The 25,985-nt window shown below is 37.1% G+C and overlaps 1 protein-coding gene and 1 long non-coding RNA gene across 2 annotated transcripts in view; one reads left to right on the forward strand and one right to left on the reverse strand.

The window, feature by feature from the left end:
- Positions 1-10,200, reverse strand: part of LOC131870090 (uncharacterized) — a 48,334-nt gene extending 38,134 nt beyond the window's left edge. Inside the window, exon 1 of the mRNA XM_059215798.1 lies at positions 9,916-10,200. Coding sequence (XP_059071781.1) covers positions 9,916-10,200 — 285 coding nt within the window. The remainder of the gene's footprint in view (positions 1-9,915) is intronic.
- Positions 10,201-15,054: 4,854 nt separating this feature from the next.
- On the forward strand, positions 15,055-15,876 carry LOC131055172 (uncharacterized). Its single transcript, XR_009108169.2, has 2 exons — positions 15,055-15,398; positions 15,533-15,876. It is a non-coding gene; the product is annotated as an uncharacterized LOC131055172 (long non-coding RNA).
- The last annotated feature ends 10,109 nt before the right edge of the window (positions 15,877-25,985 follow it).

Consider the following 25,985-nt stretch of genomic DNA (forward strand, 5'->3'; position numbering starts at 1 on the left):
GTCTTAAGGGGTCCTATGGTGTTGTTAGGGATCATATGGTGTGTTGTGACACCCAATAAGACCCCTTAAGACACCAAATTGTGTCGTTAGGGGTCATATTGGTGTCCTACGACCCCGTAAGACACAATATGACCCCCTAACGACATGATTTGGTGTCTCTTTAAGGGGTCCTATGGTATCGTTAGGGGGTCAATGGTGGTCCATAGGGGTCATATGGTGTCTTGGGACACCATAGGACCTCTTAGGACACAATATGACCCCTAACGACATGATTTGGTGTCTTAAGGGGGTTCGATGGTGTCGGTTGGGGGTCATATGGTGTCCATAAGGGTCATATGGTGTCCCATGAACCCTTATGACCTCTTAGGACACCATAAGACCCCTAATGACACCATTATTGGGTTGCTTTGGGTCATATTGTGTCCCTAAGGGGGTCATATTGTGTCCTAAGGGGTCCTATGGTGTCCCCAAGACACCATATGACCCCTACGGACACCATATGACCCCTAACAACACCATAGGACCCCTTAAGACACCAAATCATTGTTGTTAGGGGTCATATGGTGTTCTAAGGGGTCATAGACCACAATATGACCCCCTTAGGACATAATATGACCCAAAGCGACCCAATATGGTGTCATTAGGGGTCATATGGTGTCCTGAGAGGTCATAAGGGGTTCATGGGACACAATATCACATAACTATCATTAGGGGTCATAGTTATGGGTCGTAAGACACAATATGACCCCTAACGACATGATTTGGTGTCTTAAGGGGTCCCTATGGTGTCCCAAGAGACCATATGACCCCTAACGACACCATAGGTCCCCTTAAGACACCAAATTGTGTCGTTAGGGGGTCATATGGTCTCTCTCTCTCTCTCTCTCTCTGCTCTCTCTCTCTCCTCTCTCTCTCTCTCTCTCTCTCCCTCTCTCCCCCTCTCTCTCTCTCTCTCTCCCTCTCCCTCTCCCTCCCTCTCTCTCCTCTCTCTCTCTCATCTCTCTCTCTCTCTCTCTCTCTCTCTCTCTCTCTCATCTCTCTCTCTCTCCTCTCTCTCTCCCCCTCTCCTTCTCTCTCTTCATCTCTCTCTCTCTCTCTCTCTCTCTCTCTCTCTCCTCTCTCTCTCTCTCTCTCTCTCTCTCTCTCTCTCTCTCTCTCTCTCTCTCTCTCTCTCTCTCTCTCTCTCTCTCTCTCTCTCTCCTCTCTCTCTCTCTCTCTCTCCCCTTCTCTCTCTCTTCGTCCCTCTCTCTCTCTCTCTCTCTCTCTCTCTCTCTCTCTCTCTCTCTCTCTCTCTCTCTCTCTCTTCTCTCTCTCTCCTCTCTCTCTCTCTCTCCTCTCTCTCTCTCCCTCTCTCTCTCTCTCTCCTTCTCTCCCTCTTTAAAATATGACTAATAAAATCCGATATCTGATTTAATCAGATATCAGATTTCTACCATGTGGCAGTTTACTTCATAAATGGCCGGCAAAGGGAAATTCATCGTGGACCACAATTTTTTGTACAAAAATTGGATATCGGATAAAAATTTGATATCCAATTTTTGTACTCAAATTTTCAAATTTCAAATTTTGGCTCGAGAATGCTTTGGTATTAGGCTTGGAAGTTACAAGCCTGGAAAGTCAACTGAAAAAACGTGTTTTTCAGTATTCCCTGGTTTTCCAGACTTTACACTAGAGGCTGAGACGGACTTTTTTTTGTAGCCAAAATTGATAAAACGAAAAGGGTTTTTTATGACGTTCCCAGCTTTCCAACAATATAAGGCTTGTCTTATTTCAACTTTAGTAAATAATTATTATTTATTTTCTAATTGAATTCTGACAATAGTCCTGATGATATACTGATTGAAAAACACTCATAACTTTCAAACGGTATAACATTTTTTGAAACCGAAAACATGCATCACATCCTATGCTTTGTCCTACTATAGGGAAAAAAAATTTAAAAAAATTTTCATAAGGTTTTCACCAAGTTAAGGTGGTCAGACATAGGAGTTTCTGAATTTCTAAAAAGTTGTAGTAAAAAAATCATAAATAATTATTTAATTCATAAAAAATTAAAACAAAATATGTGTCACATCCGAACATGAGTCTAATACTTATATTATAAATATTATAAAAAAATATTAAGATTTGATTTTGATTAGGTGTGGTCAGACATACGTCTACTTCTTATTTTTTTCCTAAAATTTTAGTACCATTGCATTGAAATTTGAAATTTTCATCAAATAAGATTTTTTTTTTCCAAAAAACAACTAGTAGCTTAGAAACTTCATTCAATTTTCTATATATTCTCTTCTTACATATTTTAAAAATAATGTTCACAACTTATTCAAATTTCATGTCAAGTTGCATAACTCTGATTTTTCTGAAATTTCATTATCACTTTAAGGGTCTGTTTTGGCACACCATGATCCTACACATACCCTTTCATTAAATGATGTTGACCTTGGAGGATGTGTTAGCATGTACAATTCATTGGAATCATTGGAAAGAATGTGGTGTGATGTATTTGGGTCCTCTCTATCTCTTCAAGTGGATCATAATGGATATTTTGGTTCAGGTGGCCGAATTTATGTAATAATGTATATTATATCTATGATCGCATAATCAAGGGATTTAATGATTAATATTGTATATAAAGGAGTGTGGATGTGTGAGTGAAGGTATGGGATGTGTGGAATTGATGTGCAATGGATGTGAATTATTTTCAAGTATATTTGGTGTTGGAGATGTGTGAAGGTCAGTTCTGAAGAGATTTGATAATGATATGTTCAATGTGATAGTGTTTTGAGATAGTGTTTGAAGTCAAATGTGTTTGCCATGATATTGGTTGCTTGACACAATGGTTCAAGGACAATTTCATGATCAATAGATCTTGTTCATTTCAATTAAAATATTCTTTTCTCTATCAAAAGACAGTGAGTCTCTTGGTAGCTTTATGTATCATGCCCTAAGGTTTTGCACCTTAGTTTTTTCAAGTCCTCTCAAGGGAAGTAAGTTTGGATACAACATTGTAATGAATTATATTCATATTGTGAGTGTGATTCTCATCATGGTTTTTTCTTGCTTAGGGTTTTTCATGTAAATGTGGTCTTCATATGTTTGTTGTACTTTGTGCTTTCATGACTTATTAGTACAGTAATTATATAGTTTTGGTTTAAAAGTTTGTAAGATAAAAAATTAAGGTCCAAATTGATTCATCCCCCCCTCTCAGTCCTATGGTGTGTTCAACAATAGTGTCATCTACAAACTGAATATGTGTGATGGGCTCTATGCCTTCCATCATCTTTATTCTCTTCATAAACTAGCATCTACTAACTATTTGAAATATCTTCCCATTGCCTCCACCATAATAACAAAAAGAAAATGTGACAATAGGTCACCTTGTCTAAGCCCATTAGTGGCCTTGAAAAATTCACACATTTGGGCATTGACCACCATCAAGAACCAAGGAATAGAGATGCATGCATTAGTTATTTCCAACCATGTTTTATTAAAACCAAATTTATTCATTACCTTCAAAGGAAATATCAATGCACCCTATCATATGCTTGCTAATATCAATTTGGATCATCATACCTTTTATACAATCTATTGTTATTATGTGTAATGTTACTGTGGTGATTATAATATTGTCGATGATCTCCCATCCTAGTGTGAATTTGTTTTGTTCCTTTGAGATCAACATCCCAATAATTCTTTTTATTTGTTTGACATTTTCTTTGCTATAATTTTGTATATAGTGTTACACAAGGAGATCAATCAATAATCTACGAATATAGACTAATCTATTTTTTTTGGTATTAGAGCCAATGTTGTATATTTTATATCCCTAACAAACTTTATTTTCTTTGTAAAATCTTCCACAAGTCTCCAAACCTCCTTACCAAGAAAACCTCAACATTCCTAGTAAAATTTGGCCAAAAATCCATCCAAATTGAGGGACTTATATGGATTTGACTGAAATGCAGCTATTCAAATTTTCCTCCAGTGTAAACAATGTTGTCAGCATTTGATTTTCTTTGTTTCCTATTGTCTTCTACTTATAACAACAATATCAATTCATCCAACCTTTTCCATCCTGAGCTCAGACCACAAGTATCAATTGGAAGTACCAAACAATTTCATTTTTTATTGCTTGTCTATCTTTCAATAGAGATCCATCCTCACTCCTTATTTTCTCCACCTAGTTTCTAGTACGTTGACCCCTTGTAGAGGCATGAAAATATTTGGTGTTTACATCACCGACTTGAATCCATGTTTCTCTTGTCTTATCCCTCCAAAACAATTATTCTTTGGCTAATAGCTCACATGCCAATCCATCAAATCCCTTTCCTTCTTTAGACAATATTCTTTAAACATACCATTTTTTATCACTTTCTCATTTAAACTTCCCAATTCCTACTCCACTTTCTCTTTTTCTTTAAAAATATTTTTGTAACTTTCCTTATTCCATTTTTTAAGCTTAGCTTTTATATTTTATTTTTTTTCATAAATTCGAAACTTAGAATTCCCTCTATTTATCTCCTTCTTTCCACCACTCCTCTAACTGCTTAACCTGACCCCCGTTGCACCACCACATGCGCTGAAATTTAAAATAGATTTTTGTTGGCCTTTCAATCATCCAAATTTCAAAATTATACAAGGAAATGATCCAACATGGCAATTGGGGCAATTTGTGATTCATTTCTCATTATATCCACCAACCAATCCTAATCGATCAGAAACCTGTCAAGTCTTTGAGAAAAATCCATGAATTCTTACCTTTGGTTCATCTACATATACACACCATTTTTAGGGATGCAATCAATAGTTCTACTTTTTCAATGAAATTCCTAAAGTCTAAAATCACTTTGTTAACTTTGTCCAACCCCCCACTCTTTTCACATAAATCCACAATAGCATTTTAATCACTACCAAGACTAACTTTTTAATCCCCCATCTCTTGAATCTTAGTGCCTACTACATTCCAAACATCTAGTTTGTCCTTTGTTCGCACCAGACTATAGATGTTCAATAATGAAAATTCAATATTCACATTATAGCTTCTCATCTAACAAAGCATCCAATTTTCGTGGGACTCAATTTATCTAATGTCCACCTTAATTTGTTAACAACATAATCCCTAAACTGCTACAATTTCATGTGTGTCTTGAAATAAAATTGTCCATTATTTGCAATTCTTCATTAATTTCACACCTTCATCTGAGCTCAATGTCATTTCTTGAAGCAAGATGATGTCTACCATCGATATATGGCACTTAACCAAGCACCTTTTGTCAAGGGCCCTTGGGCCCCTGACATTTCATGTGACAATCTGCATTCTCTCCAAGGGAGGTCTTAGCTCCCTTGGATCTCAACATGTACTCCTTGATGCTTTCTCTTCTCTCTTCCACTTGTTGGTCTTTTTGCCTTTCCCCTTTCAAGATTTTCCTAGGGCCTTTGACAAAGAATAACTTATGCATCTTGGATCAATCTCCCCGAGGTCATCTATATTAGAAAGATCCTTTGCCAATTCCATATCCTCCATTCCAACATTTTCAGTCTCAAATCCATTCTCCTTCCCTTCTTCCCCCATCAAATCTTGTGCTTTTTCATTATTCCTTACAAGCTGATTTTTCTTCATTAGACTAGACTTCCTTTCTTCATTATCAGTTAAATATCCTTTTTCAAACATCCTATCTTCATTACCATTAGTCTAAGGAGACATCATTTCTCCTTTCCTCTTTGTATTTGATCCCTCTTTCTCTACTTGTAGATTAACCACTTTTGCCACCATATTTGAATTACCACTGGCACACGGAGATGGATTATCCATTTTATGATCATTTGAGTTTTTTATTATCGATATGTTTGGTGTTGTGTTCTTTACAATTGTGTTGGGTAAAACTTTTGTACACTAGTGAAGGTTTACAAAATATGTATTTCACGATAGCACATGAGATGATATCTTTCAGAAGGAAAGATATAATCTCTCTTGATTGTAAGGGAAGGCTCCCCTTTCTACTGCAATTACTTTCTATTCTGTCTAGACCTACTAACGTTACACTATTCCAGGATGAAATATCAACTTAGTTCTCTTTTTTCAAAACCAATTACATCTAATTCTCTCTGAAGAACATATTCCCTTAATTAAGAAAAACTCTAATCTTGCAGTAATATTAGAAACTAAGTTAAATGGGAAGTAAAGCATCTGTGAAAGAAAAAAGTCTTATGTTACTTCCCTTTTTTCTGAAAAATGACCTGGGGGACGATAATTATGCACACTAAGAACTCAAAGATTCTTTTGAATACTCAACTCCTATCAATCGCTATAACCCAAATATATTGCCAGCTCAAATACTTTCAAATGTATTTGAAAGATCTTCTACTCTAACCAGATAATCTGTACAACATAAAGACTTTACTTTTTATCTTTCCAATACAAATTTTTAAGATAATTTGCGAAAGCTCAAAGACTTAAGACAACCTTCTCTCAACCAATTTCCAATTCTTGAATTTTCAAAGTAGCGCAAAGATTACTTGTAAAGACTCCAAAAGCTTTCCAATATCTAACACCAAAAACTATACTCAATTTTAATCATCCAAGAAAATATGATTTCAACGACATAAGAACATTCATACCATACATAAGCTTGTTCTCAAGACAAAGTTTGAATGCCAAGCTTATCTCTTTTTTTATTAAATTGTAAATTTTACAAAATGAACACCAAGTCTCAACTTGTTCTTTACTTTGGTAGAGTTTTGTTGCATAAACAATGATGAAAAAAAGATATCTTTATTAAAATAATAACCCTTATATATATAAAAGAGGGGTGCAACATGAAAATAGGATTTAATTATAACTAATCTAAGACTAAGTCAAAAGAAGAGTTCAATTTGACTTAGGACCTCTGCACTCAACACGTGCACATGAGTATATACAAAATGACACTTGAGGTGTCAATTGACATATCAAAATACCACTGGGAAAAATATTAAAATAACTGTCATTTTTCCCAAATTGAATCTTGCTTCTGGAATTATTCAAACTTTTGCATGACAATCTTCATTTGAACTTCATCAAGTCCCTGGGTACTGTTGGTGATGACCTTGACCCTGGTGATGGAATCCTCCAAATCAGTGCAGAACTTCCTATGTTTCTTCAAAAGTAAATCCATAAAATCCAAGATGAACTATAGATCAAGTAATTTATCAGTTGAGGACAAAAAGAAGTCCTCTCTATCAACCTCGGTAGTTACAAGAAAACTAAATTACTTAATAGTTTCATCCACATCAAGAACTTTTTCATTCTCATCAAGGAAAGTACATGGAATTTCAAAGATTTTAGCAACAATCTCTTTCTTCTTATCTGCACATTCTTGTTGGCCTTTCCTCATATCCTTGACCAAGTGCTCCAATATATTCATCTAATGCTCCATTGCCTCTCACTACTCAATATACATTCGCCACAAAGGGATGACACCATTTTGAATGAGATCATCCAGGTCATAATCTTCAAATTTTAACCAGGCTTCAAAAATATTTCTCTTGTGTTTCAAGTTCCTGGGAGAAGGCTTCTATGGGGTTATCCACCTATCTTCTCACAACGTCAAGATTACTAACAATGGTTCAAGCTAAGCTTATTTGTTGTTCACCTTGACTCAGCATCCTATACATCCATTCTCCTACAACTTTGCTTCGTGATGCTTCCTGCTTATCTTTTTTCACAACTAGTTCATCCAAAGATGAGGCTATCGATTCAATAGCTTCCAAGGACTTAGTTAATTTGATAAGAATTGAGGTGAGCTGCTCAATTTGTGCTTTAAGTTGATCCTTTTTTTCTATATCTTCATCATATCTGGATACTAGGGCCTCCAAGGCAGAGTGAGCATCATGTGCAATGGAATCATGAGTCTGCCTCCCTAGTTAAACCCTTTGGATCACATAGTTTGACTCATGGATCTTATCAATATCCGTGTTCGGGGGAGGAATAGCAACTTCAGCATGTTAGACACAATGTGCCACTAAGAGGGGGAGGGGGTGAATCAGTGGTAATCAAACTTTTTCTTACCGGCTTTCTTCTCTGGGTGACACCAGTTTGTAAATCAAGCACAAGATAGACTTACTGATTAGTGCAGAATACAAACTCAAGCACACACACACACAAGGAAACATCACATAACTCCGGTATATACGAGGAAAACCCAATGTGGGAAAAACCTCAGTGAGAAATGTTGTTTGAGTCTACTCCTCCAATCCAACCTCATAGTAAAACATGGTTACATAGTTTAGGGCACCAACCCAAGGAGCTACAACCCCTGACTTTAGGGTACCAACCCCTCCACCGAGCTACAACTCAGTGTTCACAATTTAGACTTCAAATACATAAGTTAGTATCATGTTACAAGTGAATCTTGCAACCTTAACATATATCTTACTCTGTCGGTGAAATACTCCTCTTCTACCGACTCACTCTTCTCCCTACTTTGCACCTGCTGCTTCTCTACTAGACTTGCACCTCACTCTCTGCACATCATCGGTTTCACACTCTGTTGGTGTGGTCGCTATCGGTTCTTCTCTCCAACCGGTTGAAAGCTTCAACCAGGTTCACTATCCCTCTCTTTCTCGTTGAGCACTTGGCTGATCATGTCTCTACTTGCAGAAGTTTACAACTTTGCAATAACACAATATTCACTCTATTCAACAGCAGCAAAACAATCTCTTAGGCCATTTACTTATAGCCCAGATTTCCCGCCAAACACACATTCAAAACTCAAGTGGGTACGGTTTCTTCACCTTCTTTGAGACAAACTAAATCCAATCAGATATGCCAGATTTGGTCCTTCTGACATCTGCATGCATATCTCCGCCATAGTCGTGTTTCCTTGATCACGCCATTTAATCCTAGTGATTTTCTTTTTACTTCCTCTACAAATCCTTTGGTTAGTCACAAAAGATCTATCGGGTTGTTTCCTTCATCGCCTCGATCTTCTCAATCTCTTAGCTAGCTCGTAGTTGTCACACAGACCTCGAGCCTCAACCCTCTGAAACCCTTTTGCAGCACGTCTTGTGATTTGAGGGACTTTTCATTAAAGCTGACCAACCCTTGCAACAACCCTTTCATTGTACATTCTATCCTTATCCAACCACGGGTTTGCCATGTTGACTCCAAGTCAACAAATTGCCAGCTTGTCACTACCTGTCAGTCAAGGGATAATCGTCGACCAACCCACTTTACCGATTCCTTACTTCAGTTGGTTTTCCAGCCCTTCCAGCCTCAACCATTCTACCAGTTGCTTTGTCATGTCTGTTTCCATCTGATCTATCAATGGAACTCTCAAACCGGACTCATGACTGATAAGTCCTTAGTATTCTTATTTCCACAATGGGGAGGCCTTCTACAACTACACCTTGCTTATATAACTGATAGACTTACATACCAGTTACCACTTATAGATGTCCTCTGCTTACATCTATGCATCCTTTCTTCCTTATTAATGATGTTCCTTCTTCTACCAGTTTGTCAGAGTGACAATCACTTCAGACTTCCTCTGGCTGTTCCTCCAAGATGATTGCAACTTCTTCCAGTGGGGTCTTGTTGTTCTGCAACCTCACAGCATACCGGTTTCTTTGTTCTCTTCCAGTGTTGAATTTATTCAATAACACTCTGCCTCTTCATCACAAGCAACCACTCACAACACTTCTCCATCTCTTCACACAAGTCAGGAAATAGCTTGTGTACAGATGACCTCTAATGTCACCTTCCTTTCCTTTACCGGTGTTCAATAACACAAGGTGATATCCAAGATATCGTATTCTGTATTCCTTCATCACAGTGTTGCATATACATCTCTTCTACCGATAATCATCTCATACCGGTTGACATCAATGAAAACACAATGCCAACACGACATACTTGCTCCTTGCTTTGTCAACCTTCACCCTTGATAGATTTTTAGCCTTCTTGGTACTCTTAGGTTTGACGACAACAAGTTGACTGAAATCAAAATCTTCAGGAGAAACGGTCTGCTTCTTTCTTTTGGGTGCATTGGAAAACAACCATGGTGGCAAAGTTGAATCATCATCCTCACCTGCTACCACATCTTGAGAGGGATTGATAGAATCCTGAATGGTGGTGGTTACAATAGGATATGTCATTGTGACAACACTGATAGGATTTTCAAGAGATGATTCATTTGACCTAGGAGCAGACTCTGTCATGTAAACTTGTCAAAATCATCTAGAATGGTGGCAGATACCTCAAAAAACATGAGAAAAGTAGAGAAAACATTCTGGATGTTTTCATGAGGAGTATCTAGGGTGCATTCACTAGCACTAGTAGAAGATACATGAATAACATTGGTGGGAGGAATACAAGTGACCACTGGAGGTTCTAACTCGAAAGTAGAAATGGGAACATGTATTGTAGATGAAGAAAGAGGTACCTCGGGTAAGGACTTATCTGCTTGCGGTAACTCTTCTTCATCAAATTCACCTCATTCTTGTTCACCTTCCTGCCCTTCTTCCAACTAGTCAACATCAATTGGCTCTTCATTAGGATGCTCACCTTCCAATTGTTCATCTGGTACCTCAGACTCTTGTGTCTCAAGAACATTAGACACTAATGGCTCTCCTTGAGCTTTCCCTTTCTTGGTTCCAACTGTGGATTTCAATTTTGGAGCCTTTGTCAGAGTAGAAGGATCCTTCTTATTCTTGGTTCTAATTTCTGATCTTCTTCCCATTGGGCCAGCAGTATCCTCATCTGAACCAGAGGAGAAGGGTTTCGATAAAATACCTTTTCTTGAAAGCCATATGTTTGTATTCGTAAGAATACTTTGAAACCGATCTCTGATTGAAGTTGATTTTTTTTGTGACCATTGGATGAGAGGCAAAGGGGTAGAGGAGACTTTCTTATCAACATAGGTAAGGTCTAAGATATTACCATCATCCTCTAGGTCATCTGCAATGTCAGCGAGGTCGAACTCCCTGATTTGATCCACTATCAACTGGCAATAGTCAAGCTTTCTAATATCATGCTGAGACCTACAATCGGCCCAAACATCTTCAATACGATGCATATGAACATATGACATCTTCAGCTTATTTCTCATCCCTCTATAATCAAATTCCTTCCTAGCTTTGAAGAACCTCATGGTAACTCTTCTCATCTCCTCTTTCATTGCTCTAGCTTTGAAGATCGAGTTGATAGAATATATGCCAATGGTAAGAATGAATTTCAAACCTGTTTTATGAGAGCCAGATTGGGCCTCATGAACAGCCACCATTTGACAAGCTAGCTCTATCAACATAATTTTGTTTGAGGGATACCTAGGGAGTATGAAAGGCTCATCATTGAAACACTCAACCCTGAGATATGTAGAGGTTGGAAATTGTAGGAACATGCATCCATATTGGCTCACCACCTCCCAGGCATGATCAGATACGCTTCTATTGTACAAATTCTTATTCAACATACACATGCAGTATCCAAAGAAAGTGTCATTCACCCTTTGGAAATGATTATGACAATTCTTCAGTATCAACTAGGAATAGTATTCGTGCATTGCAACTTGTCTTTTGTCACTTGTTGCGGATAGACCTGGAAAATGCCTCATTGAGACTGCAGCGTACACCAAGTAGGAGGTCATGTAGAACTTGAGAGTGGTGGGCACCTTGGAAAGCTACTAACAAATGGCATCATTGATTTGTTTTCCCCAGATTATCTTCTCCTTATTCTATATGATTAGATGGATATATTGATACATCCATTCATAGTAGGTGCTAGAAGTGGTCCAAGGCCTTTCACCCTACTCAAAAGAGTGAATATCATTAACTTATTCAATGAAGTCACATCTAGGAAGAGTTTCCAACCATCTAGAAATGGTAAGCCATGGGTTCTTCAACCAGTTATCATTCATGTTCTACCTACACTTGTCAGAATTTTTATCAAAGTAGGCTAGAGCTGATTGCATTGTGATGTCTGAATATTTCTTGATGTTGGGACACTTGAAAATATTGTCGAATAAGTCCTCATCTAGCCTAATCAACTTCTTTCTAGTTTCATCCTTTACACTTTTACTAACTAGATCAAAGTGGTTTACAACTACCATCACGAACTTGGGGTCCTGAGCAGGCATGGGGAAGGATGCCACTAGATGGATGCTACTATTAATAGATTCCATTTTGTTGTAGGAAAAAGGCTACCCAACCCTCTTTATAAACTCAGATAGGTCAACATGATCTAGATTTTTGTATCTATTATGTGATCTATATTTTATGTGACTAAAGAAGGTGGGAAGTCTAGATGGGGGTCTTACTTTTTGAACATCATCGCCTTCTTGATCAGAGAAGCTTCTGTCATTTGTACAATTGCAACACTACGACAGGAAAAACATCAGTATTGTGGAAATGTAACTTGATCAACCATTTTGTCCATTTTGATTTGAACAATCTCCTGAAAATGATGCATTTGAGACCATTAGGGTTTCCAAAACCCTCATAGTAACTAGATACTTCCAAGGTAAATTGGGCTTAAATGTCAAATTTACGTGTGTGACAAGTGAAATTCAAGTTTATGAGCCCAAAAAATCACTTATGAAAAAGTGTGGCAATTGAGTATAATTCGGGTTTATAAACCTGAATTGCACTTGAAAGAGGCAAAATAGGTGTAATTCGGGTTTATAAACCCAAATTACACTTGAGAGGAAGGGCAAAGGTGCATTGTAGGTTTATAAACCCACCATATATTTAAAGAAAGGAAATAGGGAATTAAGGTGTAAGGCAAGGTTGTAAACCTGCCACACACCTTAGCAACTCTACAATTTGGTGTTGGGCGGGTTTACAAACCTGCCTTACACCTTAGGAAAGGTATTAACATAAACACTGGTGTTTGGTGGGGTCACAGACCCGCCATACACCTTGCTTTGGTGTAAGGCGGGCCTATGGCCCCACCAAGCACCAAACACTTGGTATTATATTATGGAGGATATAACAGTGAACATAGTGTTGGGCGGGGTTATAGATCCGCCACGTACCAAAGCAAAGCATGGTGCATGATAGGCCCATGGCCCCGCCTCGTACCAAGGAGGTATTACATAAAGTGCAAAGCAAAGTGTGAACACCATGTGGGGTGGGGTTGAAGACCTGCCACACACCATTTGCAGTGTGTGGTGTGTGGCAGGCCTTCGACCCCACCCAACACCATGGAGGTAGTAATTAGTGTGAACTAAAATAAAAGACAGATCTGGTGCAGGGCGAGGTCACAAACCCGCCACGCACCACAATGAATTGTAATGTGTGATGGGCCTACGGCCCCACCTGATACCACTGTGAATTGTGGTAAATAAAAACCAACTGCAACATGAAAATGTCACCCAAGACCATTGACCCAGACGACATCACAAATGTGGTTTCATTCAGGCCAATGATCCCATGCGACATCACATTTAAAACTTCATTCAAAACGAATAATAAAACAGTATGCATCAAGCTAAAAAGGGTTTCAAAACCCTAAAGAAATCAAAATACATACCCAAAAGATGGAAAATTTTGGGTAAAATCGAACAAGTCCTCCTCCCTCAAGCTCAAGTGAGCTCAAGTCAGAAAAATGCAAACCAAAATGATGGAAGAAAGGTCTTAAAAATCAAACGAAAAAGACTCCTATTCAAATAGCACAATTTGGCAATTAATAATCAAGAAGTGTCATTAATAGGTGCAAATTTGGTTTATAAACCCTATTTGCACTTGCCAAGGTGTAAATCAGGTTTATAGACCCGATTTGCACCTAGAGGGGTAAAACAAATGCAAAGAGTTGGAAATCGGGTTTATAAATCGGATTTGCACTTAAACGGCATACTTGGTGTAAATCGGGTTTATAAACCCAATTTGCACCTAAATTTCACACTTAAGTGAAAAGGGGACAAACAAGGGAAAAAAATGTACTTAAAACGACAATGATGTCTTGTAAAGCGCACATAAAGCATAAAACCACAAATGAGCAAAAAAATTGTGGGGTGGGGTATCCTTGATTCTCGCAATGCTAAAATCAAGTATAACAGATCTATTTCTGCACAGGGGGGCTAGGGCATCTTGATTCGTCATCCCATTGGCTACTACATTGGCAACAAAAATCTTTTTTCTTCAATCTCTATAGATTGCTCCGAAGTACCACCTTTGGATGTGAGCTTGACCACTTTGGGTAATGGTCTAATAAATATTAATTTAACCCTTGCATACATCATTGATTTACCATCACCCATATCCAATCCAATTACAAGCCCTAGTTTAGATTCAATCACCCTCGAGCAATCACCTAACTAATATTCCAAGGGGAGGTTATATAAACAAATCTAATATTAATCTTCCACTGGCGACATATCTCTTGGATTGAAATTTGTGACCATTTTTTCAAATATACTAAGTAATTCCCTAACCACAATGGATGATTTTCAAGGATTGCATCCCTATCACCTTCTCTTGCGAACTCAATTGCAAAAAATTGCTTTGGTAGAAATGAAACTTCAGCCTCGGCTTGCCAATTTTCCTCCACCCATTATTTTATTGCTAATGAATCTCCCTATTATTGTTGTTCAATTTAGATGCTTTTCAATTTATTTGATTTCCATAGATACATCAATATCACATGCTTCTATTTTTTGAATTTTCAATGTCTCCCCATACATCCCACAATCTATTTGGTGGTCTCCCCATACATCCCACAATCTATTTTTCACCAAGTGTTTTTATTATCTTGGTCATCTTTGGCATTCTTCCTTTACATCTAATAATCATTTCTACTTGTTTGTACATTTGCACCTTTGCTCTGCCTCGACAATGTCATTTATGTAATATACATTCGAAACTAAAAGCAATAAATGAATAATAGTATGGATTATAAAAATCTGATAATATTAATAAAATATTTACCAATAATTATAAATATTTAAAAACATGTGTCCTAGCATGAACCTAGCAAACCCGTGGTCCCCGTTTCTACAAGACATTTGCCTCTGACCACGCGATATGAAACGAGTAAAAAGAACACGAGGACGAATCCTTCAAACAGATTCAGTTCACAATGCATTGTATTTGGCCTTACACCCAACTAGGTAAAGATACCTTTTCTCTACTGCTGCCACAATTTCTTTGTTCAATGACAAGACTCTTCACATGGCTAATTCAGATTATCATCCCCCATTATGGCTAAAAACAATGCACCAAAGCTTTCTGTACCAAAAAAGGATTAAAATGTCGCACCATAAGAGGCCCCACACACGGGTATTTCAATCTATTTGATCTTATTCTTCTGCAACTTCAACATCAATGTTGGAAACATGATTGCATCTGCAAACAAGGAGGACCAAACTCCAGACCTTAGATGCTACCAACAATATATGTCTTTCTGATTTTCTGTTGCAAAGGTACAGCAGAGCTTTGAATTTATTATTGTTGGTCTTCTTGTTAAGATATCAAGATTGTTTTATCATGTTTTTTGCGCTTTCTTATATTCTGATGGATCATAGAGAGTGATCCGAAACATTGATACAAAAAACAGATACAATCGAATTCAAAAAAACGACAGTAAAGATTTGTTTTGATCATGGAGAAAACAGGGTTAAGTATGCCTATGAAGAGGATGGAAGTGGATCCTCATCACATTATGATGAACAGAGTAAGGTCATACAGGCCTTCATTCACACAAAAACTGGAGACAATTGCAGAGGAAGGCAACGAGGATTTGGCGGCTGCCTTTGGTAAGGCTTGTAGAATTCACATGCAAATTGAGGGTAAGAGTAAAGGAGGGTTTCCATTTTCTCAGTGAACTTCTCAGCTAATCCTGTGGGTTTGTAATATCTCAAGGTTTGGGTTTAGAGAAATAAAAATTGTGTGTTTATATGACATGTAATATGAAGGATGATGTGAGAGAGCCTTGGGAGTTCAAATCGATGTAAAATACCTGTGCTTTTACAGATTTTTCTCTTAGTTTGGAATGGAAAGATCTTCATTTTTAATTAGAATGTAATCTAGAATCGTTTGTGATTCTATTGAAGGTTTTTTTTTAATTTGAGGAGAAAAATCATTTAAAATATACAATTTTTCAATGTTATCAGATTTTTATAATTCATTTGAATTCTTTTAGTGGCTTTTGGATTTGATTGGGTATCTGTTTTTAGCATCAACATTTCAAATCACATTCTATCATCAGAATATGAAAGAGTGTCAAGAGATGTAAAAATGATAAATCAAAGAATGTGATCCGAAATGTTGATACTAAAAACAGACACACAATCAAATTCAGAAACTACTAAGAATATATAATATTTATTTATTCAAAGAAGATTTCACAATAGAATATCTTATCATATAGACAGCAATACATAATACTAATTAGAAATAAGTTTCAAAAGAACCTCAAGAATGTTATATAAGGGATATAAAGAACTCATCAAAAGGTTTACCTTAGAAAATCTCCAGCTAAACTAGATCAAATAGAACGACAAAGGAAATAAAAATATATCAACAATTCAAAGAGGTTCAGCCTATTGGCTCGTGCCCTCGTATTGAGTAGTAAAAAATACTTTGTGAAGGCCCTCGCTGGGCTGACAGCTTGCAGGCTTCATGCCTTTGCTGGGTTGTCGTGCTCGCAGGTCTGAACCTTCATTAAAAAAATATCTATATATATCAACAATTCAGATCCATATAAATACAGAGATGATGTTGATAAACCCAAATGTAAAAATTAGTATAAAAGACATAATGTTGATATGAATGTCCTTCCATAATCTCCCAGATGGCCAGCTGGTTGAAATGTAGCTTTAGAAAGACCATCAGCTCCCTCATTTCTTTCTTTCTATACAAGATAAAGAGATCTAGTATTTGTTTCAGGTGTTTGCTTCGGAGTCTTCTGTCATTCATATTAATTCTAATGTACTCTAGATTTGTTTATGATTCTATAATTTTAGAATACCAAAATCATATTCTGAATATGTGATTTGTATTCAAAGCAGATTTCAGTGTCCAAGTGAGTAATATAGAACATTAATAATTGATACTGATCGGAAATAAGTTTCAATAGAAGCTTAAGAATGCCTTGAAAAAGATATACAGAATTATTCGGACAATCTGCTCCTTGCTATAATGTTTTCTTCTGACAATGTCTTCTCTTGCAGCTTTTGCTGCATTCTTCATTTGTAATCTGCATTTTCCTTATATAAAAAAAAACAATACCCAAAAAAATCCCCAGACGAGAGAAAATAAAGATATATCAATCATTCAAATCCATATAAAAACAGAGATGATGCTGACAAATTCAGATAGAAAAATTAAGCATAAAGGACATAACGTTCGAAGGAATGTTCCTCCAAAGTCTCCAAGACATGCCAAATGCCTATAACTAGTTGTAATCTTAGAAAGATCGTCAGCTATCTCATTCTTTTCTTTCTATCACCTCATAGATGGGCCCATATCCCATTCATCAAAATAGTTCATAATCAAAGAGTTCACAACGTTAATAAAAGGTGGATGGAAATAATCACTTTCTTAAAGTTTAGTTGCAGCTACAACTCAAAGTAAATTACATTATAACAATAAAAAATATCATTAAGCAGTAAGAACTAGAACAAATGAGGTTATTCAGATCCAAAGTTTCCATAAGAGGACCATCCCATCCATCATACATCATTAACATTATCTTAATTGTCTTACCTTAACAATGTGAGCAGGAGAAATACAAAGAGAGGATGTAACCAACCTCACTAACCATGATGTCTTCTTATAGGAAGGAGAGAGGATTGAGAATGGGCATACTCATTGCCCCAAGATAACCAATTTCATCCTTGATGATGCCCATGAGGTAGAGATCATCATCCAAAGAAGGTGGGCGTTGGAGGCACCCTGACAACAACATAAGGGGCATTACCCTAGTGATCTAGCGAACCCTATAAGTGAGCAACATCAAGTGTAACTTTATTCACTTGCACTTGAATATGCATAAACATATTGGATTGCATCATAGCTTTAGTGTAAAACAAAAAAATATGATCAATAGAAGAATTAGAAAAACTTATAAAATTTCTCTCTTTCCAAACACTAAAAGGAATCTCCAATTTGTCAATCCCCTAAAAACACATATGCTAAGAAAAAAAAGCTCAAGCCTAAAAGACTTGAAGAAATCATGAATTGGAAATCCAAGCATCTTGAGCTTTGGGATGGAACTAGAAAACATGTTTGAGACTCTTCATGACCACAAAAAGGACACCGGGGATTTAAAATCCCCAAGTGAACTAACTTGGAACCAATAGGGGGGAATGTAACACCATTTTCTACAAAAAAACATTAATAGTAACTTTAAACCTAAGACCCAACAAAGTTATTTATGCCTTTAAACCTAGACCACCTTTAAGTTTTATGATGTGAACTTAATTTATAAAGATCATAACCCCAACACCATTAACAGGTAGGTCACCCTGATAAGAATATTAAAATAAGCCTACTCTCAACTTTTATCAATTTACTTGACAAAAAAATTTCTTTTTTATTTTTCTTAAGATTTTGCTTGAGACCATCAAGAACGCACATTGTCTAAATAACATACTGAAAGAGTTGGATAGACTTATCTTCAAAAATAAGATTATTGTGATCAAAACATATACCCCTTGCCATGATCAATTGGAGAGATTTAATCTATTTAACAAGAGGAATGTTAAATCACTTGTTCAAACTTTCATCTATCCATTTTATGTGTGGTGGCAATTGTGTTATCCTCCCATCTAATCAGTATGTTTGTTTTATGTTAGATCTGTTAACCGATATACACACATAGGATAGAAAAGGGAAAAGTTTGGAAACCATTAATTCCCCCCCCCCCCTCTCAATGGCATCTTGTGTTCAACATATTGTACATTGTATTCCTCTCTCTCTCTCTCTCAGGACCCCACATAACACCTAATGACATCATGTAAGGTCCCTTAGAACACATATGACCCCTTAAGACCATATGATGTTCTAACACATGTGTGGACCCATTATGACCCTACATGAGCCCCAATGATGCCATATGAACTCTTCGGACCATGTATGATATCTCAAGGGGTCATATGGTGTTTTAACACGTGTGGTTCAATTAGGACCCCACGTGACCCCTAACAACATCATGTGACATCTCTTCCTCTCCCCCCATCTCCCTCTCTCCCTTTTTTTATCCCTCTCCCTCCCTCCCTCCCTTCCTCCCCCATCTCTCTCTCTCTCTCTCTCTCTCTCTCTCTCTCTCTCTCTCTCTCTCTCTGGACCCCACACAACACCACATGACTCGTGAGGATCATATCATGTCCTAAGGGGTCATATGGTGTCTTGAGGTGGCAAGATGAGCCATTATTAAAATATAAAAAGCAGCGCCAATACTGGTTACAAAATTTGATGCCTAAGGGGTCATATGGTGTCGTAAGGGGTCATATGGTGTCTTAAGGGGTCGTAGGACACAATATGATCCCCAAGGACACATTACATGACCCATAATGATACCTAAGGGGTCATATGGTGTCCTAAGGGATCATAGGACACTGTATGACCCCTTAGGACATGATATGACCTCTAACGGCACCTAAGGGGTCATATGGTATCCTAAGGGGTCATACGACACAATATGACCCCTTAGAATACAATATGACCCATAAGGACACCTAAGGGGTCATATGGTGTCTTAAAGGGTCATAGGACACTGTATGACCCCTTAGGACATGATATGAACTCTAACAACACCTAAGGGGTCATACGACGCAATATGAACCCTTAGAATACAATATGACCCATAACAACACCTAAGGGGTCATATGGTGTCCTAAGGGGTCACAGGACACTGTATGACCCCTTAGGACACAATATGACCTCTAACAACACCTAAGGGGTCATATGGTATCCTAAGGGGTCATACAACACAATATGATCCCTTAGAATACAATATGACCCATAACAACACCTAAGGGGTCATATGGTGTCCTAAGGGATCACAAAATACCACATGACCCCTTAGGACACGATATGACCTCTAACGACACCTAAGGGGTCATATGGTATCCTAAGGGGTCATACAACACAATATAACCCCTTAGAATACAATATGACCCATAACGACACCTAAGGGGTCATATGGTTTCCTAAGGGGTCACAACATACCACATGACCCCTAAGGATAACATACGTCCCATAACGACACCTTATGGTGTCGTAAGGGGTCATAGGACACAATATGACTAGCATGCTCTCCCTTTATCTCCCTTACTTTCCCATCCCCCCTCTCTCTCTCCCTTTTCCATCCTCTCTCCCTCCCCCACTTTGTCTCCTTTTCCATTCTCTCTATGCCCCCCTCCATCTTTCCCCCTCTCTATTTCCCTCTCCCCCTTTCTCTCCCTCCCTCTCCCTCTCCCTACCTCCCTTTTCCATCCTCTCTCTATCTCACTCCCTCCCCCTCTCCCTCCCTCCCCCTCTCCCTCTCCCTCCCTCCCTCTCCTTCCCTCTCTCCCTTCACATTTTCTTTACTACAGGAAGTGCATGTGGGGTTTTGTTGAGTTAAAAGCATGTACGGGGTGCTAAGAATATTAACGTTGGCATGCTAAACATTTTTACAGCTAAGAGTGCATACAGGGTTACTAAAAATATCGCGTACATGGTTCTGGGACATACTTTTAGCTGCCCAACAACCTCAACGGCCTCGAAAGAATTTTTTGAGGTCGTTGAAGGCCCCACTGCAACTATTACTGCCCTTCTATGACTGTTTTATACGTTGAAGTAAGTGAATTTTTTGTTTTGCATCATTTCAAATGATTGAATTCTTGTTCTTATTAGTTTGGTCAATGTTATTGTGATTGTTTAATAACTTTGATTCAAAAAAATAATGATAATGCTCAATTTTATGGTTATTTGATTGTTTAAGAACTTATGTTTACATATATATGTAAAATGATTCTATTTAGGACAACCGATATTAACGATGGGAAAGAACAGGCGAGGAACAATGGAACAACAAGAGGCTGAAAAGGAAAGACAAAGGCAACGTATGAAGAAATTATGTGACATAAGAACAATGGGACAAGAAGCTACATCATCCTCAACATCTCAATTCGATTTAACAAACGAACATAATGCACCTAATGCAATTGAAAAAGAGATTTTTGATTTACCGTATGCACCTACTGCAATTGAAGAAGAGACCACATTGAATAATCAATTAAATGATGAACATACACCAGCTCTATTTGATGAATTGAATGTACCCAATGCACGCAATGCATTAATATTAACACCTCCTAGAATCATTCGTAGCAAACAAAAGTATCTAATTGACATCAATGAGAATATTTTGAAGCCAATACCCAATAAAATGAATGAATGAACTTGTAGGAGAATGGTTAAAAGAATATGGCAAAACTATTTTGAAAACTTAAATCAAACTGCAAGATGCCAATTAATTGTTGAAATGATTAAAATTTTGAATTTTAGAGAGACAATGAGAATTCTAGGCCTAAGATCATTCAAAAGTAATAGCGAAAGAACTATTGTGAGAAATCTATTTGATGCATATCAAACTATTGGTTCAAAATCATATTCTAAAGATTCTAATGTTACTCGACGTGTCATTACATCAACCATAATGAGCAAGAAATTTTTTTTAAAAAAGTGTTTGATAAGCAAAACAAGTAAGTCATTAAACATTAGTAGAGCAACATTACGTAAAGCATTAGAGAGGCAGGATAAAATACAGGATCCTAACAATAACTCTCTCTGGGCATTCTCGGGTAGACTACCACGCAAAGACAAGGTTGTTGTTGATGCACTAAGAACATTAATTGAATTTTTTTGTCATGACAACACAAGGGTTTCGCCTAACCCAAGAGATGTTGTTAGAAGACAAATCGGATCTAGAAATCGTGAGCCACATGCCAAACACTATTTGGATATGACTCAAACAAAATTTTATGAAAGATTCCTTGAAAATTTTCCTCAAATAATAATTAGTCAAAGATTTTTTGAAAGGGGAAAACCTTTTTAAGTTAAGATTAATCATGTATGCACCACGTGTTATTGTAGGATGCATATTGAATTTTCTATGCACTATGATATTTATCGTCATATATGTTGTCCTTTGCACACTAACAATGTTTTGTAGGAATGCAATATACAACCACCTCCTAAGTCACCAAGAGAATTTATTTCAAGTGTGTTATGTAAAAGAGATGATGATTGCATTTATTATAAGATGATGTGTTTGAAAGGTTCTTGTCCTACATGTGGTGGTTTGCAACATTTGCCAAGATGTCTACATTTGGATAGCACACATGAAATTGGTAAGAAACTAGTATCTTTTGGAAAGTACAAGACAGTGACATATGGGGTTAAAGATGGAGAAGAATTGAAGAGATGTGAGTTAGTGAAAAACGACATATTTGTAGCTGATTTTATGAGAACATTTCAAGAGAAACTAGTTTATGAGTACATAATGCATATACATAGAGCTCGATGGTTAGATGACCAATTCAAGTTATGAAAGGACACATTTCCTCTTGGTACCATTGTTTCTATAGTTGATTTTACTGAAAATTATACACTACAACCTCGAAATGAAGTGCAATCTATGTATTACCATTCTACACAAGTTTCTATTTTTGTACACAGCATTCATGCATGCAGATGATAGCACAGAGGAGGATAGAAAGGTTGTAAGAGAGTATCACTTCTACATAAGTGATGATCGTACACATTTGTTAGAGTTTGTGCAAGGATGCTTTAAAGTTTTCTATGATAGTTTAAGGGAAAGGAACATATGATACAACCAACACTTAATATGGTCAGATAATTGCACCTCACAATTTAAGAATGCAAGGATGTTTTATTGGTTGAGTAGGATGCATGTGACAAGCGGTGTACAACATTTTTGGAATTTCACTGAGGCTGGACATGGAAAGAGATAGCACGATGGTATAGGAGCATGTGTAAAAAGAGCACTAGCTAGAGAAGAATTGAAGTAAGGAGGTGGTGCTAAGTTGACAAATGCAGCAACAATTGTGTGATGGTGTATCTCTACAATGGTACAAGGTAATGCAGGTACATCAATGGTTCATAGATATTTTTGGTTGATCATTGATTCTGACATTGAAAACTATCAAGCTTGATGTACAGTTGTAGGATCCAGTGGCATGCACTCATTTTAAAGTTCAAATGCAAGTTCACCAGTAATTTATACTAGACAAATTGTATGTGTTTGCTCTTCATGGGGTAAGTGCACCAAGATGGTGAACAAAAAGGGGGGTATAAGTGGCCACTTTTTTTTCTAAAAATGGGTAAACCTGAACTTCAAAGAGATATTTGAAGGTCATCCACTAAAAAATAGGAGTTGAGAAAAGAATAAGAATTGTAGTGCTCTGAATCTAGTTTCTAAACTTCTAAAGTTTTTAAAAATTGGATAAGATTAAGAGGGTCAAACCTCTCATGTACGAAAAAATGTTCTTGTTGGTATCATGGATGTGTTGCATTAGTTTTGTCATTGATGTCAACACTTATCCTTCTGGAGATCTTTGGTTATGTTGAACCGACACATTGTGTTCATCGGCATGTTCAATGACTTATGTACAGTCACCGATATAGTGTTCACCGACAGGTTATATTGTTCACCGGCACTGAGGATGACTTGTTATCATCTGGAGATCACTTGGTTATGTCAAAGACATGGTTTGGATACTTGGTTTTGATATTTTGGTTAATGGTCTAATCGGGTTGACATATTTGTTGTTACCAGCAAATTGGTCTAGGTTATGGACGGATATGCATTATCTATTCCAAATCAGCACGACACGTTATGGAGATGAGTTATTGACTGGATACTGTTGTAAATGTAATGAGTCAACATGATGCATCGCATCTTGACTTATTTGTAATTGATTTTATTGAAATATTCTTAGTGAGCCGACCTACACATTTGGTCTTAGGTTTTGGTATATATGTAAGATCTCATTTGTGAGATGGTATGAAGTAGAAGTAACGGTATATGGTATATGGTATTGTATCATGGTATGTGTGACTATTGAAGATCATATGAGCAAACCATAGAGAAGGTTCAAGGAAGGTTTAATGGTGACTATCAGAGCTTAACTGGTATTGAATCCAGCATTAGAGATGCTACTTTGAGCAGTACATTATCATTGGATTTAACCATCCAATTGTAGTCAGTGTGACTCCTATTTTGTGATTGAGCAGTGAGCTCTAGGTGGTTGGCCTTTCTGCATGTGCAGACCCCATTTGTATACACATACTATCTACAGTAGTATCATCTGATTGTGGGTAAGGTTTCCCACCATATTTTATCCCCTTACAGGGTTTCCACATACATATCTTTGTGTTATGTGTTGTGGATGTTGTTTCTCTTTCTGTTTTATGCATTAAGCTTCATCGGTATTAATACTAAGTGCTAATCTGTCAACCGGCATTAAGTTTGGTTTACTAGTATTATGCATCAAGTTTGATTAAGTTATATTTGGGTTGAAACTAATAAACAACTGATTCACCCCCCCCCCGCCCGCCTCAGTTGCCTCCCAAGTCCTAACAATTGGCATCAGAGCCAAGTCCTCTTTTTGCAGAAGTTTAACAACTTGAAGAGATTCTATGGCAACAAACTTTTTCAGGAAGGACAGTCTGAAACTTGATGGAACCAACTATGGTATATGGAAGATCAGAATGGAGACACATCTGAATTGCATTGGAAGAGACATATGGGATGTTACAAAGAATGGCTATGTTGGTCCTACACCGAATCAACCTAATCCACCAACATTGGGTAAAAATCAAGAGAATGATTGCAAAGCAACAGAAGCACTTTTGAGCGCATTATCAGATCAACAAATATGGGATTATCAGACTGATCTACTGCTAAAGCTATTTGGGATAAATTGGAGACATTGAATGAAGGTGATACTACTGTTAAAATTGCAAAATTGGAATGCTTCCGGGACAGGTATGAAAATCTGAAAAATGGAAAAATATGAAAGAATTTCTGCTTTTATGGAAAGAGTTAATGAAATTGTTTCTAAAGTTTTAAGAGCCTTGCCACCGGCATGCAAAATAAAAGTAACTGATATTAATGAGTTGAGAACAATGCCTAATACATCAGTATTTAAAGATACCTTGGTTGGAAAACTTTCAGCATTAGAGCTTGAGGAATTTGGTCATGTTGCTACAATTAAAACAGATTTAGCCTTCAAAGCATCATCATCATCATCTGAGAAATCTGATTGGAAAGCACTTTATGCAAAAGAACTTGAAGATATCAGAAGGGAAAATGAAGAACTGGAAGAACTTGAAGCACTATTTGCAAGGAAAATGTCTAAAGGTCTAGTTGGAAGTAAGTATGAAGGTAAAGCACCATTTAAATGTTTTAACTGCAATAAAGTTGGTCATATGGCATCTAGATGTCCTGATAGACATGTAAGATTGAGAGAAGAATCTAAAAGGACATATAAGCCTAACCCTGAATATTAGAGTTACAGATTTAAGAAGAACAGAAATAAATCATGTTACTATGTTGATAAAGGAGTTACTGATGATTCTGATAAAGAATCGACAGAAAATGGATGGGATTTTGTTGCAATAAAAGAAGATCAACTGACACCTACTATTCCACCGGTAGAGAAGGCCCTGGCAGCTAAAATTGAAGAAAAGGATGAATGGATTATAGATCCTAGATGTTCACATCATATGACTGGTGATAAAAGTAAATACAATGGAGGTCTAGTGAGATTTGGGGATGATAAAGCTTTTTTGATCAAAGGAAAACGCACTATATCTTTTGATGGTAAGCAAAATACTGACAACGTTTATTATGTTGAAGGTTTGAAGCATAATCTTTTGGGTGTTGGTCAATTAGTTGAAAAGGGATTTTAGTTACAATTCAAGAATGATAAATACAAAATCATGAATAGAACTGGTTTGGAGATTGCAACCAGTAATCAGACTAGAGGTAATAT

The sequence above is a fragment of the Cryptomeria japonica genome, chromosome 2, assembly GCF_030272615.1.
Source record: "Cryptomeria japonica chromosome 2, Sugi_1.0, whole genome shotgun sequence".
Taxonomy (NCBI): Eukaryota; Viridiplantae; Streptophyta; class Pinopsida; order Cupressales; family Cupressaceae; genus Cryptomeria; species Cryptomeria japonica.